This window comes from Phoca vitulina, unplaced genomic scaffold (genome assembly GCF_004348235.1).
Source record: "Phoca vitulina isolate PV1807 unplaced genomic scaffold, GSC_HSeal_1.0 scaffold10, whole genome shotgun sequence".
Taxonomy (NCBI): domain Eukaryota; kingdom Metazoa; phylum Chordata; class Mammalia; order Carnivora; family Phocidae; genus Phoca; species Phoca vitulina.
Window position 1 is genome coordinate 35,357,197 of NW_022589713.1, and position 13,755 is coordinate 35,370,951.

The 13,755-nt window shown below is 41.8% G+C and overlaps 1 protein-coding gene across 4 annotated transcripts in view; it reads left to right on the plus strand.

The window, feature by feature from the left end:
* RARB (retinoic acid receptor beta) overlaps positions 1-13,755 on the plus strand; it is a 732,098-nt gene that overhangs the window by 560,115 nt on the left and 158,228 nt on the right. The window contains exon 1 of one of the 4 annotated variants that reach the window (XM_032408808.1): positions 4,711-5,508. The exons of the other annotated variants lie outside the window; for them this stretch is intronic. Within the exon in view, the coding sequence (XP_032264699.1) occupies positions 5,352-5,508 (157 nt within the window). The 5' untranslated portion in view covers positions 4,711-5,351. Of the gene's footprint in view, positions 1-4,710; positions 5,509-13,755 lie in introns of those variants that run through there. 4 annotated transcript variants of the gene reach the window in all.

Here is a 13,755-nt window from a genome sequence, read left to right on the forward strand (position 1 = left end):
TGGTTTGTCTCTTTTTTTTTCTTTCCCTTTGTTCATTTGTTTTGTTTCTTAGATTCCATGTATGAGTGAAATCATATGGTATTTGTCTTTCTCTGACTGTCTTATTTCACTTAGCATTATACTCTCAAGATCCACCCATGTTGTTGCAGAATGTATATTACTTAAAAAAAAAAAAAAATCTAAATTTAAAAATGAGAGGGAAAAAAAAAAACAAAGATAGGTTTCTCCCAAACTGAGGGATTCCATAGTGAGGCATTCAGGAGGGCAAGTCTTTAAGCTTCAAGTTGGGACCAACAGAAACTGTTGGACTTGAAGAGATGTCTTTATGAGTCATGAGTCATGCACAGCAAAAACAGAAAAGTGCTAGAGAAAACAAATCAAGGGTAGAAAGGGAGAAGTGTGCCCCTTGTCTTGGGGAATGGTGTTTGTAAGTACCCGGGTGGGAAGACTTCATCGAGGAAACTGGAAAAAAACAGGAAGCTGGGGAGAAAGAAACCAAATGAAAGAAGGACACAGTGGCCAACGCTCAAGATGGAGAAACATTTTTGAGGAAGAACAGATGTTCCTTGGGATTCTGAGAAGACCCAGTCTCTACATGGATGCGTAGATACACTCTGCGAATTCCTGTTTGCAGAGTGCTTTGGTGTCTTCTGCTATAAGATCCGTGGCCGTCAACAGTCCTGGTACGTTAGGAGGTGTTCAGATGGAAGGGCCAGAAGCAGTTTCCATGTGTTGATGAGTGTTAGAACTTCTCCCAGCCAGCAACACAGCAAGCCGCTCTGCCTGGTGGCATGGAAGCCCCAGGAACAGCCTCAACACTCACCTTATGCTGGCAGCCCATCCCTGCCTTGGCTTCCCGGCCAAAACATACACATCACTCAGGGCTAGCCATCTGTTTTTCTGGCAAAACTGTGGCAAGAGGAGTTTCTATGAGATTAATGGTTACAAAAAGAACAAATAAATAAAAACAAAGCAAACCCAAAAAACATGGAAGAGGCAGGTGTGTCTTTTCAAATGATACGTGTCTACCTCCCTCCACCGCACCCCCATGTCTGCCTGTACTTGGGTGGATATGTCTGCGCCTGTGAGAATCTTTTTATTTAGACATCACAAGGCATTTGACCAATTTTGAACACGGCCGGCTTCAGTACTGGTACACAGAGAGACGCCTGCTCTTCCTACATGAAACTCTCCAGTTCAAACATGTTTGCAGAGCATGATTCATGGTGTTTCTTTCTGGATTGTCCAGTGGGTAATTGCTATACGAAAACCAGAGAAACAGATGTAGACCCTGAACCTTGGCTATAAATTTTTGTTTTATGATTATGGGTTTCAAATGTGCTGTGTCACACTGACAAATATACGGTTACTCTGAAACAAAATGGATTTTGGTCTCAAACTTTTGCTTTTTTGTTTGTGGTTGGAAATACTTTTAGTAGAGTTTCTTTTATCATTGATCAAACACAAAACAGAAGAGAGGACACATATCAGAATGTTATTTTATGCCGTACCAGGAGAATATTTGGGAAAGGTTTCTTCCAACTGTTGGATTATTGTTTAAAAGAGGCGTTAATAATTTAAACTTCATTTATCCCTAAATTAACTAGGCCATTTTTTACCTTCTACCTACTCATTAATCTTTATCATACATGGATATGTTATTTAAAGTAGTGGTATATTTGTATATCCTTCCTAAATTTTACTTAAGATGAAGAATTTGCAGGAAGACTGGTTTTCCAGAAGTATAAGAATTAGATTTCCTGATGAAGACATGATAAGAAACATGTGGCTAAATTTGGGGGCTGCTTTATAAATTAATACTTGGATTAAATAATAGCTCTAATGGTTGCCATCAGCGTAATTAACTCACGATGAGAAATGATGAATAGATTAGTGAGTGTTGTTGCACTATAAGAAACCCATAATATTCTATTCACATGGATTGAAATAAAAGATGAGCATTCAAAAGCCCAAGTTTATTCCTCTACAGTTAAGAGAACCCCAAGGTGATTATAAATTTAAAATTTTCTCACTCGTGCAAAGAAAGAAAACACCCAATCTCTTAACCCTACCCCTCCCCCCCCGCCCCGCACACTTTATGATTGTTTTTGTGCCATGACATAATATTGAGGGTAAAAATTAGGGAGCAGTCTTTTCCCTTCCTAGATGAGGCTGATCCTCTAGCTTTAGAATTGAGAGTAGGGGTGCCTGGGTGGCTCAGTCGTTAAGCGTCTGCCTTTGGCTCAGGTCATGATCCCAGGGTCCTGGAATCGAGCCCCGCATCGGGCTCCCTGCTCCGCGGGAAGCCTGCTTCTCCATCTCCCACTCCCCCTGCTTGTGTTCCCTCTCTCGCTGTGTCTCTGTCAAATAAATAAAGAAAATCTTTAAAAAAAAAAAAAAGAAATGAGAGTAAACAGAATTTGGGAGACACCACCCCCATCTTCATCTCCTTGTGACCAGAGCACCCTACCCTTTGGAAAGATGCTGGGGCAGGCCGCGGCATGCCCTCCCCTGGGGGAGCAGATACCTGAATACACACACCTGGCCCGGGAGCCATGTTTTTCCTCTCTTAATGCTTCCTGCTGTGCTTCAAAATGTAGCTGCTTCCTCGGGTTTTCTCAGACACCTTTTCAGTCACCTCCATTATCGCATACAGGATGAGTCCAGTTTCCAAGGGACTCTTAAGCAAGCATTTGGAGCTGTAAGTGCACGCACGCAGAGGTTGGTACATAATGTGGTGCTTTGTGTATCTTTACAACTATCTTAATGACAGTGTGTTAAATGTTTTGTAAATTCCTCTGTGCTCCTTGCTGAAGACGTGTGTTGTCTTTGTAGTTAAAGGGTTTCTTTATAAACCTCTGCTACGAAATCATGGCCACTTGAAAAAGAGAGAGAAAGAGAATAACATAGTTTCAGCAAAATCTCACCCCTCCATCACCCTGGACTTTTCAATAGCAAGAACTGAGCTTGCTGGGCTGAAAATTGTTTTAATGTACCTTCATAAAAGGATCTTTGACTTGGTAAGTGTGTATGATGCATACTTTTCATGTTACACCATGAGTGCCACTTAGCAACTCCTGGAGACAGCAGCCGTTCAGCATGGGGCGGGGTGCCCCCTGACAGGCTTCTATAAGGCCTGGATGCCAATGAACATTCCAGCACTATCCACTGAAAGGAGACTGGGGCAGCGCTCTTCCCCGCAAGGGGCAAGGAAACTGTCCCTCATGCCCACCCGCTTGCCTGCCCTGTTTTGTGGGAGAATTGCAAGTAAAGACTGGAGAGGTATTAGAGGAGGTTGGGTGTTTTCATTCCTCCACAGTTTCCTTTCTTCCATGTACTTTGTTGAAGCAAGTTGCGCAAAGTGGCTGCAACGTGTATTGGCTCTCCCTTTGAAAGCTCTCTGCCTGAGTTTATTTGTAAATTTTGCATCTGTCCTGCTCTGTGTTTTAAGACAGGCTAAAAGGTTTCTCCTTCCTCTAGGTTGGGTCAATATGGGAAGTATAAAAAAGAGTCTCTTTGTCTTAAAATTATTCTAATAAATAACCGAGATTGGGCAGGGGCTAATATTGGTGTAAACAGGCCCTTGGAAATATAAAACCTTCACACTTAACCAGTTTTCCCAAAATATGTGTTTAATTATGTGGTGGTGGTGGTGGTGTGTGTGTGTGCATGAGATGACAAAGGTCACCAACATGCTATTCGGGGTGCAAGGCTGTGGGAACAGCAAAGTAATTTTCAGTGGACTGGGATCCCAGGGAGTTGGGTGCTAGTCATTGTTCTGAGCTTTGAGGCCTCAGACAGGTCTCCGCCTCCCCTCCCAGGGCTTGTTTCCCTCGGTGAAAAATAAGAGGATGAAATGGGACTTAGTACTTGTTGCAGGATACATACTGAGCGCCATATAAGCACTTTGCGGGGAGGGAGGGGTGCTCACAGCAACCCACTGAAGTGGGTAGTAATATATCCCCACTCTACGGATGAGAACGCTGAGGCTCAGAGAGGTTAAATACTCATCCCAGATCACACAGCTGGTAAGAAGTAGAACTGGAATTGAATCTATTTCAGCTTGAGTCCCACATCCACTCTTGACCACACTGTTTTCTCCCATCAGGACCTGAAATCAAATCCTGTACACCGTGTGATTCTGTGTGTGTGCTTGGGGGCAGGAGTCACTAATTCTTGACTGTTGCATACAGACCTGAGAGAATGTTTAAAAAGTAAATGAATCCAGAAAGCTGGATTTTTTTACTCCAGAGCAAATGCAATCCCTTCGGCCAGGGCTTTGCAAGAGGGATGGTGGGGGGGGGGGGGGAAGAGTTATCAAATGGAAAGTTTCTCAACCCAAGGCTTCCCCGAGGAGTAGCTCTCCTCTGCTCTACAGTTCAGGGCTTGCCTGTGCTTTTTCGGGAGTGGAAAAATACATAAGTTACAAGGAATTTAACAGACAGGCGGGCGCACAGAGGAATTTACAGGGTGGGCTGGGGGCGCGGGGGTGGGCAGGCGGCGAGCCGGCGAGGGGGGGGGGGCGGGGACCCGCGCTTCCAAGCTAAGCCGCGGCGAATAAAAAAAGGCGGAAAGGGAGCGAAGTTCGCGGCTCAACGCGAGCCGGGAGCGGTGTCCTGGCTCCTCCCCTGCCCGTTTTAAAAGCACTTCTTGCATTGTTTTTCAGGTGAGAAATGGGAAAGAAAGAGGCGGCTTGCGCGCTCGCCCGCTGCCTGCCTCTCTGGCTGTCTGCTTTTGCAGGGCTGCTGGGAGTTTTTAAGCTCTGTGAGAATCCTGGGAGTTGGTGATGTCAGACTCGTTGGGTCATTTGAAGGTTAGCAGCCCGGGAAGGGTTCACCGAAAGTTCACTCGCATATATTAGGCAATTCAATCTTTCATTCTGTGTGACAGAAGTAGTAGGAAGTGAGCTGTTCAGAGGCAGGAGGGTCTATTCTTTGCCAAAGGGGGGACCAGAATTCCCCCATGCGAGCTGTTTGAGGACTGGGATGCCGAGGACGCGAGCGAGCCGGGCAGGGTTTGTCTGGGCACCGTCGGGGTAGGATCCGGACCGCATTCGGAAGGCTTTTTGCAGGCATTTGCTTGGAAGGAGAACTTGGGATCTTTCTGGGAACCCCCGCCCCGGCTGGATTGGCCGAGCAAGCCTGGAAAATGGTAAATGATCATTTGGATCAATTACAGGCTTTTAGCTGGCTTGTCTGTCATAATTCATGATTCGGGGCTGGGAAAAAGACCAACAGCCTACGTGCCAAAAAAGGGGCAGAGTTTGATGGAGTTGGGTGGACTTTTCTATGCCATTTGCCTCCACACCTAGAGGATAAGCACTTTTGCAGACATTCGGTGCAGGGGAGATCATGTTTGACTGTATGGATGTTCTGTCAGTGAGTCCTGGGCAAATCCTGGATTTCTACACTGCGAGTCCGTCTTCCTGCATGCTCCAGGAGAAAGCTCTCAAAGCATGCTTCAGTGGATTGACCCAAACCGAATGGCAGCATCGGCACACTGCTCAATGTAGGTTTATTTTTTCCCTTCTTCTACCAAGAAAAAAAAAAAATGAATTGTCTCTCTTGCATGCAATAAAGACATTGGAAACAAACTGCACTGGTAGCAAGACAAAGGATTTAATGATTTAATGCTGAAAGGGTGTGATATGCTGGCGTGCATATTGATTCCCTCTGCTGAAAATTTCCTCTTAGATGTTTTCTTCCCAAACAACCCCTCCCGACCCCCACTCCTCTCCTTACCAACCTTACAGTCTCTTGAAAACAGTTTTAAAAATATGCATGGGGGGGGGGGGAAAGTAGAGTGTGACCACAGGACTTTGAAACATTCTTCAAGTAAGGCAGTTTGACACATTGTGCAGTTTTTACTAAGATGTATGCAGTGGGGAATTTAACTTTGCTGTTCTTGGGATTAGCGGCTAGTTGTATATATTCCCCCCTTGTGTGTTTCCACAGTCCAAAGTAATTAAAATACGACATCGTCCTTGCAAGGAATTTAGCCTAATTAGGGTGGCTGTTTCTCCTGAAGTTCATAAACCACCAGTTAAAACTGCTGCTTCCAATGTTTTCCTTGCTAAGGAAAGGCAATATTTCTTAGCATTGACCCTGCTGCCACCTTTCCGAGTCACTTTGTTGCTCTAAGAAGTTGCTGTTTTGCTAGAAAACTACTGGCAATGAACACCCCTTGGGCTGAGCCATCCATTATTTCCATATCTTGCAATTCATCCCAGAACCTGGACATCAGTTAAAGGAAAGGAAATATAAGTGGAGTAGCCCAGTTTTTTAAAAAAAATATTGACTATTTGGTTATCTGATGCTGACACAATGCCGAGGCACGCATCTGGTCAACAGTAGTGTGGCTGCAGGCTTGAGAAACGACCAGAAGTCCCAGAAAATCCCACCTTCGGGTGGCTGTGGTGGGAGCCTGCAGGATGCATCGCCGCCCTGACAGTGATTTAGATAAATGGCTCAGCTATCTATCAAAATGTTTTTAGTACTTTATTTGACAATTCATTGGAGCATTAGCCTGAAAATGACATTTTAAATCTTTGTTTTCAAAGAGGTCAAAGTTTAACTGGAAGAAATTGAGTTTTCCTAATAACATGGTGGCTTATGTAAAGAGGGAGACGAAAAGGGAGAGAGAGGGGACAGTGACTAGATTTAAACTGCTCTCTCTGAAACTTTGTCTTAGCAATAAAGACTTGCTTCTTGGGCCAGGAAATCAACAGGTTTGTAGCTGAAAAATCAATAACCATTTGATGCCAGCATTCTGGCTGTCTTAGTATTTCGTAGAGCCATAACCAGGGCAAAAAGAATATAGTTGTCAGAAGCCGTCTTCATCTTCAGCTGCTCCCCAAATGCCTTTTCTTTCCTAATGCCTGTTTTCTTTCTGGAGAATTCAAAGAAGCTGAGTGTTACAAGATAATTTTACAACCCACCAACAGATCTTTTAGACCTGTCTGGTTTGTAGCAGTTAAAAGAGTGTGAACAGTTTCACTTGGAATCTCAGGGAACTGGGGCTCTGCAGAACTTTTTCTTATAAGAGAAAGTTCTATGAAACATTTTTAACGAAGGAAAAAACAAATGTTCAGGACCCTTGGCGGAAAGCTATTAGACCTAATAGAGACTTTACAAGTAGACATTCTCCCTTTTGTAATTAACCCTCCAAACATGCCTATTAAGTTGTAGGAGTAGGGGGAAAAGCTTTGTTTGTTCTTGAACAAGTTAAACAAGGGATTTGCCTTATCTAGGGAGAGCGAGTGGTGAATGTGTCATTCGCCTAGGGCCAGCCGATAAGCAAGAAGTGTTGATAACAGCAAAGTTCAGCTAATCAAAGAAACTTGCATTAGAAAAAGTAAATAAAGGCATTTGACAAAGGGATTTCAGAAATTCCAGTGTCTTATTTTTGTAAGCAGGGCAATTAGTGCTTATTGTGGTCAATTTCACAAGGGTTCTAAATCCCACACCCCCAGCTATAGGCTAAATGAATAAATTGTAAAAATTGCGTATGCTCCTGCAGAGTTGCTTTATCCTCCATAAACCCCTTTATGACGGTCAGTTTAGTTGTTCAAGAGATTAAGTTTTTAAGCATAAATAAAAATTCTAACAAATGTCTGCCACATGGCGTTTGGTTCAGGGTGGCATGGGTAGTTAGGACTTTTGAAATAAAAGCATATTAGAGCTTCATTTGGATAAATAAGAACATAAAAACCACAACCTTTTCCATTTTACTTAATGACTGTTTTGATGAGAAGCAGATCTGTTTGCGCTCTTAACACAGAGGAAACAGTGGGCAAGGGGAAAAAAAATTGTCCTAAATTCCGACCAAAAGTATTTTCTGCTTTGAGATTCTATTTTTTACGGGGGGTGTGTGTGCGTGTGTGTAGTAATTACACCAGAAGCCGTCTTTGAAAGGTGTTAGAATATTCTTTTTATTTTCTTTTGAATGTAAAATACACCAGAAGCCGTCTTTGAAAGGTGTTAGAATATTCTTTTTATTTTCTTTTTTTAATTTTAACAACAGAAAAATGACATGCCAACCAGCTACGGGTTGGAGTAGGGCCTGTGAATTGCCTGTTATAAAAATTCGAAGTTAGGATTAGCGGGCTATAAGGGAATGTGGTATAAATAATACGATTTAAGACTGCCCCTGGAAGGTATCATAGTCACAAAGTTTCTATTCATATGCCTCCCGGATTATCTTGGTTTTAGGGCCGCTCCAGATGTTTTCAGCATTAATTGCTCAGTGGGCATAGGATAAATCCTAATATTTGTGGTCTAAATATAGTTGCTTTGGGTGAAATCATGAGTGTGACAACTTCTTGGCCCTCTTCCCTGTCGTCTCCTTGCTCAGCCCATCAAAAGAAAAAAGGAAAAAAAAAATTTTTTTTTGAAATAGTATTTTGCCCATTAATGAGGAGAAATAACCTGTTTTAAAAACAAACAGTGATGTGTGATTAAGGAAGGAAGAAAAGTCCCCTTCTCAAAGCCCTGGGACCTGAATTTTAAGTATTACACAGTATCCAAATCCTCTCCTAGTGAGATATAAATTGGGGTCAAAGTGGCAAAATCAAAGATACTCTCTGAAAGAGAGACTAAATAAAGACTGACAGCCACCGTATGAATTGAATAGGGTTTTGAATAAATATTTCGATGAAAAGGCTCAATTGTTTTTCTAAAGTAGGACATAATTTTCTGCTTCTCGGCCACATGACAGTGGTAACTAATACCATCAGAAAGAAGAAAGAAAAGGGACTTTTACTTACATCCCCGAGTGCAGGTTAGGGTCCTTTGAAAACAAGCGGAAGATTCACAAAGTTTTCCTTCCCTGTAGAAAAAAAAATACTAGAATTTTGTCAGTATGCTGATAACATGATACTTTGGGTAGGGAAGTGTTGATGTGCAACCTAGAAGAAGACAACAACAACAACAACACATGAGTTTAAATTTTATCACCATACAGTGTAGATTCCAAAAAATACAACAGGAGAGGTAGACCTCTGTCCGCTTAAACTTAGGCTATGGAATTGATCTGGAAGCTCCAGTTAGAAGTTGATTCGCCAGCCCAAATGCAAAGCCTTTGCTTTGAAATAGGCCTTTTAAAAATTTATTTATTTATTTATTTATTTATTTATTTATTTATTTATTTATTTATTTATACCTTATTAGATAAATGACCAGAATGGCCATTTCTGATAGGTTAACTGACCTGAATCAGAAGTTTTCTTCTCATTTCTGGAAGCCTGGCTCCGACCGTATATAACCAGTCAGTATTGTCATGAACTTTTCTTTAAAACATAAAAGTAAAAGAAAGTTCTTCTGGCTATCAGATGCTTGTAATTTACCTTCAACATATTAAGCCCCTGAGATGTAATGAAAATCTTGAAATGAAAATGAATGAAAAGGGAAGAAAATCTTACCATTTTCCCCTTTGTACATTCTACAAGCATCAATAAACTATGAGAAATGATAGAGATTGTAAATTCTGCTGTCAAGGAATTTCTTATCTTTAAAATCAGATTTTTTTCTTTTCCTTTTTCTTTTTACAAAAGGCTAGGAATTTTTAAATGAGAAAGTTACTCCCTAGGAGGAAAATGGAGATGTGAAACCAAGAGGCAAAATACGCAAGTCTCTTCAAGTCACACAGGACTTATTAAACAATAAATGCTGTATTCATTTTAGGACATCTTAAAAAGAATCTTCTGTAGAGTTTGAGTTACATGTAAGTGCCAATAAATTTATCTTTAAATGACATTTTTATACTTCAAATGTTCTGTAGATTCAGTTAACTATCAATTAAATACATTCTTTTGGAAATGGGAGCTTTTGATGAAGGTTAATCAGAAAAATCTTGGCTAAAAACCTTTTCAAAAGATATTAATGTAGAATCTTGCCTTTCAAATTATTGGGTAGTTAGGGCAATCGTACATCTCTGATTTTCTAGAATAACCCACTTTCAGATATACTGCCACAATTCCCACATAAATCATGGAAATATGCCAGATATTTCAATATTACGACATTTCTGAGGCTGCCCCTTGAACCCAGGAGTGGCACCGAAAGTCTTTGTTGGGATTCTATGGTCAATATAGTTAGAGCGCTCGCAGCTTAATTTTTTCGTTATGACTGAAGATCGCCTTGTGCTTCTGGGTCATTCTTCTGAACATGAATTCCTTTTGTGGCAAACTGTAGGTCTGTAAATAGAAAGCATCCCTTGCAAAATGGATTTAAGTATTATGACTGTGGTTTTGATTCCAACACATGTGTGTATTGGGAGTGGGGGAGGGGTGGACTTACTAAACTGAATCACTCTGAACAAATCTGTATCCGTTCTTGGCCAGCTTCTTCTTAAAAAGTTGAAATGGGTGGTGATGGAGAATGGAGAGCGGAGTTAACTCAGGTTCCAGATTTATCAATATCCTGTCTGTAAGTGGCTTGGCCTAAGTACCTCTTGTTAAATAGGAGATGAGATAACCTTCCCCCATCTGTAAGATCTAATAACACAACCTCATCAGTCAATATGTTGCCCTGATTTCTCCTCTTTTCCTTTCTGGCTTCCTTACTTCATCTTTAAGAAGTAGGATTCCTGCCTCATCCCACACCCCTAAACCCCTTTCAATGAATAACAAACAAAGTTGCAAAAGTTCTCTCCCCCTAGGAAGTAGTAAGGGTGAGTCTGCAGGTATTATATTATTTATCTTGAGCTTTCAGAGCTTCTTAGATGAGAATTCAAACAGGCAGTGGAACTGCTGACTTGCTTTTTCTCTGGACTTGCAGGGTGGGGAGTTGCAAGGGGGGCCATTCAGTAAGATAAGACTCTTGGTCCCCTGCATGATAAGGCGAGGATAACAGGAACTGACGTCAGCCAGGCTACCCAGCCTGGCCAAGCATTTCCTCTCGTCAGGGCACATGGATTCCAGGAGTCTCCAGGCCTCCCCCACTGCTGATGAACTGAACCAGCTGGGGGTGGGGGGCATGAAGAAAGCGAATTTCAACAGGAGTGATAGTGGGTGACCGTGTCCCTTGTTCCCAAAAGATTTCTCTAAACAGAACAAAGAGCCCTGGGTGGAAGGGAGTGATTGTCCTAAAAGCCGATTCCGAGAATATAATTGCAATTTTATGTTGTCCTGGAATAGCTATTTGTTTCCCAGCTGTCCACAGTTTTCCTCTGATGTGTCTTGAGCCGGTCTATCCAGCAGTCACCAAATCCTATCACCCATGAGCCCTGCCAGCTCTCCGTATAACAAAATGGGAGGGAATTCACATTGTCAGAGTTAATCCCTGGTACTCCTATTTACTTTTCTAAGTACCAAGTTCCCACCCCCATCCGCATCATATGACAGCGCTGCTAAAACCATTTCGTTTGCCACCAGCCCTGACAGCGCCCAGCTTTCCTCTTTCCTGTCTTCTTTTTTGTCTTAAACACAGATTATTTTTGCCTTCGCAAGTTTCTGCGATTTGAGGCCTGGAGGAGAAACTCGAATGAAAGAGCCTATGTTATTTTTTTCCAGTTCATAGGTTCCCGAGTCTACTCTTTTCTTAAAGATTGCTCTGTCGTTGTTGTTGTTTGCAAGTTTAAGTACTGAATAAGGGGTGACTCTCCTAATTTGACTCAAACAGAGTGAAATGTTGGTTTTTGTTATTATTGATCAATTACTGCTCGCCACAGATTGCATTTTACCACGTCAGGAAAAACCAACTAGCTGATTCCAAAATACTCTGGTAGCAGTAACGCAGACAAGACCGGATAAGATGAGCACATCCGTTTAACTGGGAGAAGAAGATTTGGATCACATTTATCTCAATTTTTCTCTAATTTCCAGAGCAAATGAAGACCTCATCTACTAAATGCCTCCTCTCAAAAATATGAAAGCTTTCGGGGCTATGGTACCTATGTCTTGTTATCAAAGTCCATAATTATAAAAAGGCTGGTGATCTGAAGGCCGTTTCAGCTTCAAAAGATTTTTTTTAGGGTCTGGTCTATTGGAAAGCTTGGGGGTATAATTAACTAAAATGGAAATGGAGGCAAGCGAAATTTAGTTCCTGATGTTTTAATTTAGCTCAGTACTGCCATGTGTTATTGAGGAGAATTCTTAAAGGCAAACATAATTATTTCATTATGGTCCTCAGAATGCTTTCATTGGCTTTAATGACAAGAAGCTGTATAAAAAGGCATACATTTTAATTAGCCCTTCTTATATTTACATCAGATAAATAACAAATAATTGATGAAAAACAAGTCTTTGGAATGGATGATTTCACATAGTGCGCTGGTTACAGTTTAATGATGAAACATTTCTCTGTTGCTTTGCATTTTAATTATCCAGACATTACAGTAGTGGTGCCATGGAGGTAAAATACCGTTGTTGCCATTTTATTACCAAAAAAAAAAAAAAAATCACAATTAATGCCTATGAATCAGAAGCCGAGAAAGGTAGCTAGAAGCGCATCTCAGAGGAAGTAAATTGCCAGTCCCATTAATTTTACTACGTTTGTTAGCGCTCGTTTTGATCACTTTTTGTCTTTTATGCTTTATCTTTTTGGATTAAGACTGTCAGGGGTTTCACATGCGTTTTTATGGCCACATCTTCTCCTAAATATCTTTCTTTCTCTCTCGCTGCCTGTTTGGAATACTTGCCTGAAAGTCCCTGGCCAAATGTGTGCTGGAAATTCAGAGAGCCTTTTTCCATGTTGCAGGCTGCCTTACCTTTGATTTTATATGAAAACCCATTTCACATGATTCATCCGTTTTGGTGTACAGAACACTAATTGTTATTATTGATTTTAAATTCCGTGACCATTACAAGTAACCCAGATGACTGGCAGATAAAGGGTAATAATCCATGGAGTTCTGGAACTGTTTCATGTTTGTCTGGAGTACTTTATGTGATCAATATTAACTGCCCCATTGAAACTAACTGCTGTATCAAATAACAGTCAATCAAATGAATGTGCTTAGAGATTATTTATTGAAAGCTTTAATTGTTCACTGGGGCCCTGCTTATCAGAGGGAACAATAGGAATTAGAGATAGGATGAACAGGTTTGGATTTGCAGAGAAAGTTGGAGGATGCAGATGAACAGGGCCTCTTTCTGCTACTTGGGCCAGCGTTTCCAGAAACCCGTGTTGGGCTTCTAGAGGACAGAAGCTGCATGTACTCTTCTTACAAAGGTTATCCTATCACCTGTCTCTCTAGAGCTCTCTGGAGAAGGAGGTATAATGATTTTCTCGCCAAGAGGCTGTGAAAAGCTGTCACTCTCTGGGAGTTTTAACGCTTCTCCTCCGCGTGCCCACTCGCATTGACTACCCTCCCGTGCATCTCTCCACCTGTATTCCCACTGCCTGCTGGTCTGAGGTGATGGGAGTAGCCTCACTTGACACAGAAAATGGGAACAATAAGGTCCAACGTTGCAGGATTTGCAGAAAGATCAGAGATCCTGTAAATGAGGATTCTTTTCTCACCCAGAAAACGTGCTGAAGCCACTGAGGAGACAGACCTCCTTCTGCTCTGATTCCAGCATGACACCTGTGGCTCATGTGTCTTTGCTAATAGAGAGCATACTGTTTCAGTTGGTAGCTCTTGTCCTCAATGAGATGGTTCCCCTGTCTGTGGCTCATAATCTAGGTCCCAGTCCTTCCCGTTTAGCATTGGCCCTGCGTCAGTGGCATCCATTTACCAAACCCCCAGATTTAGTACAAATGGTTGATTTTTACAGGTGAGCATTGTCATAATACAACTTCACCCAAAGATGTGTCA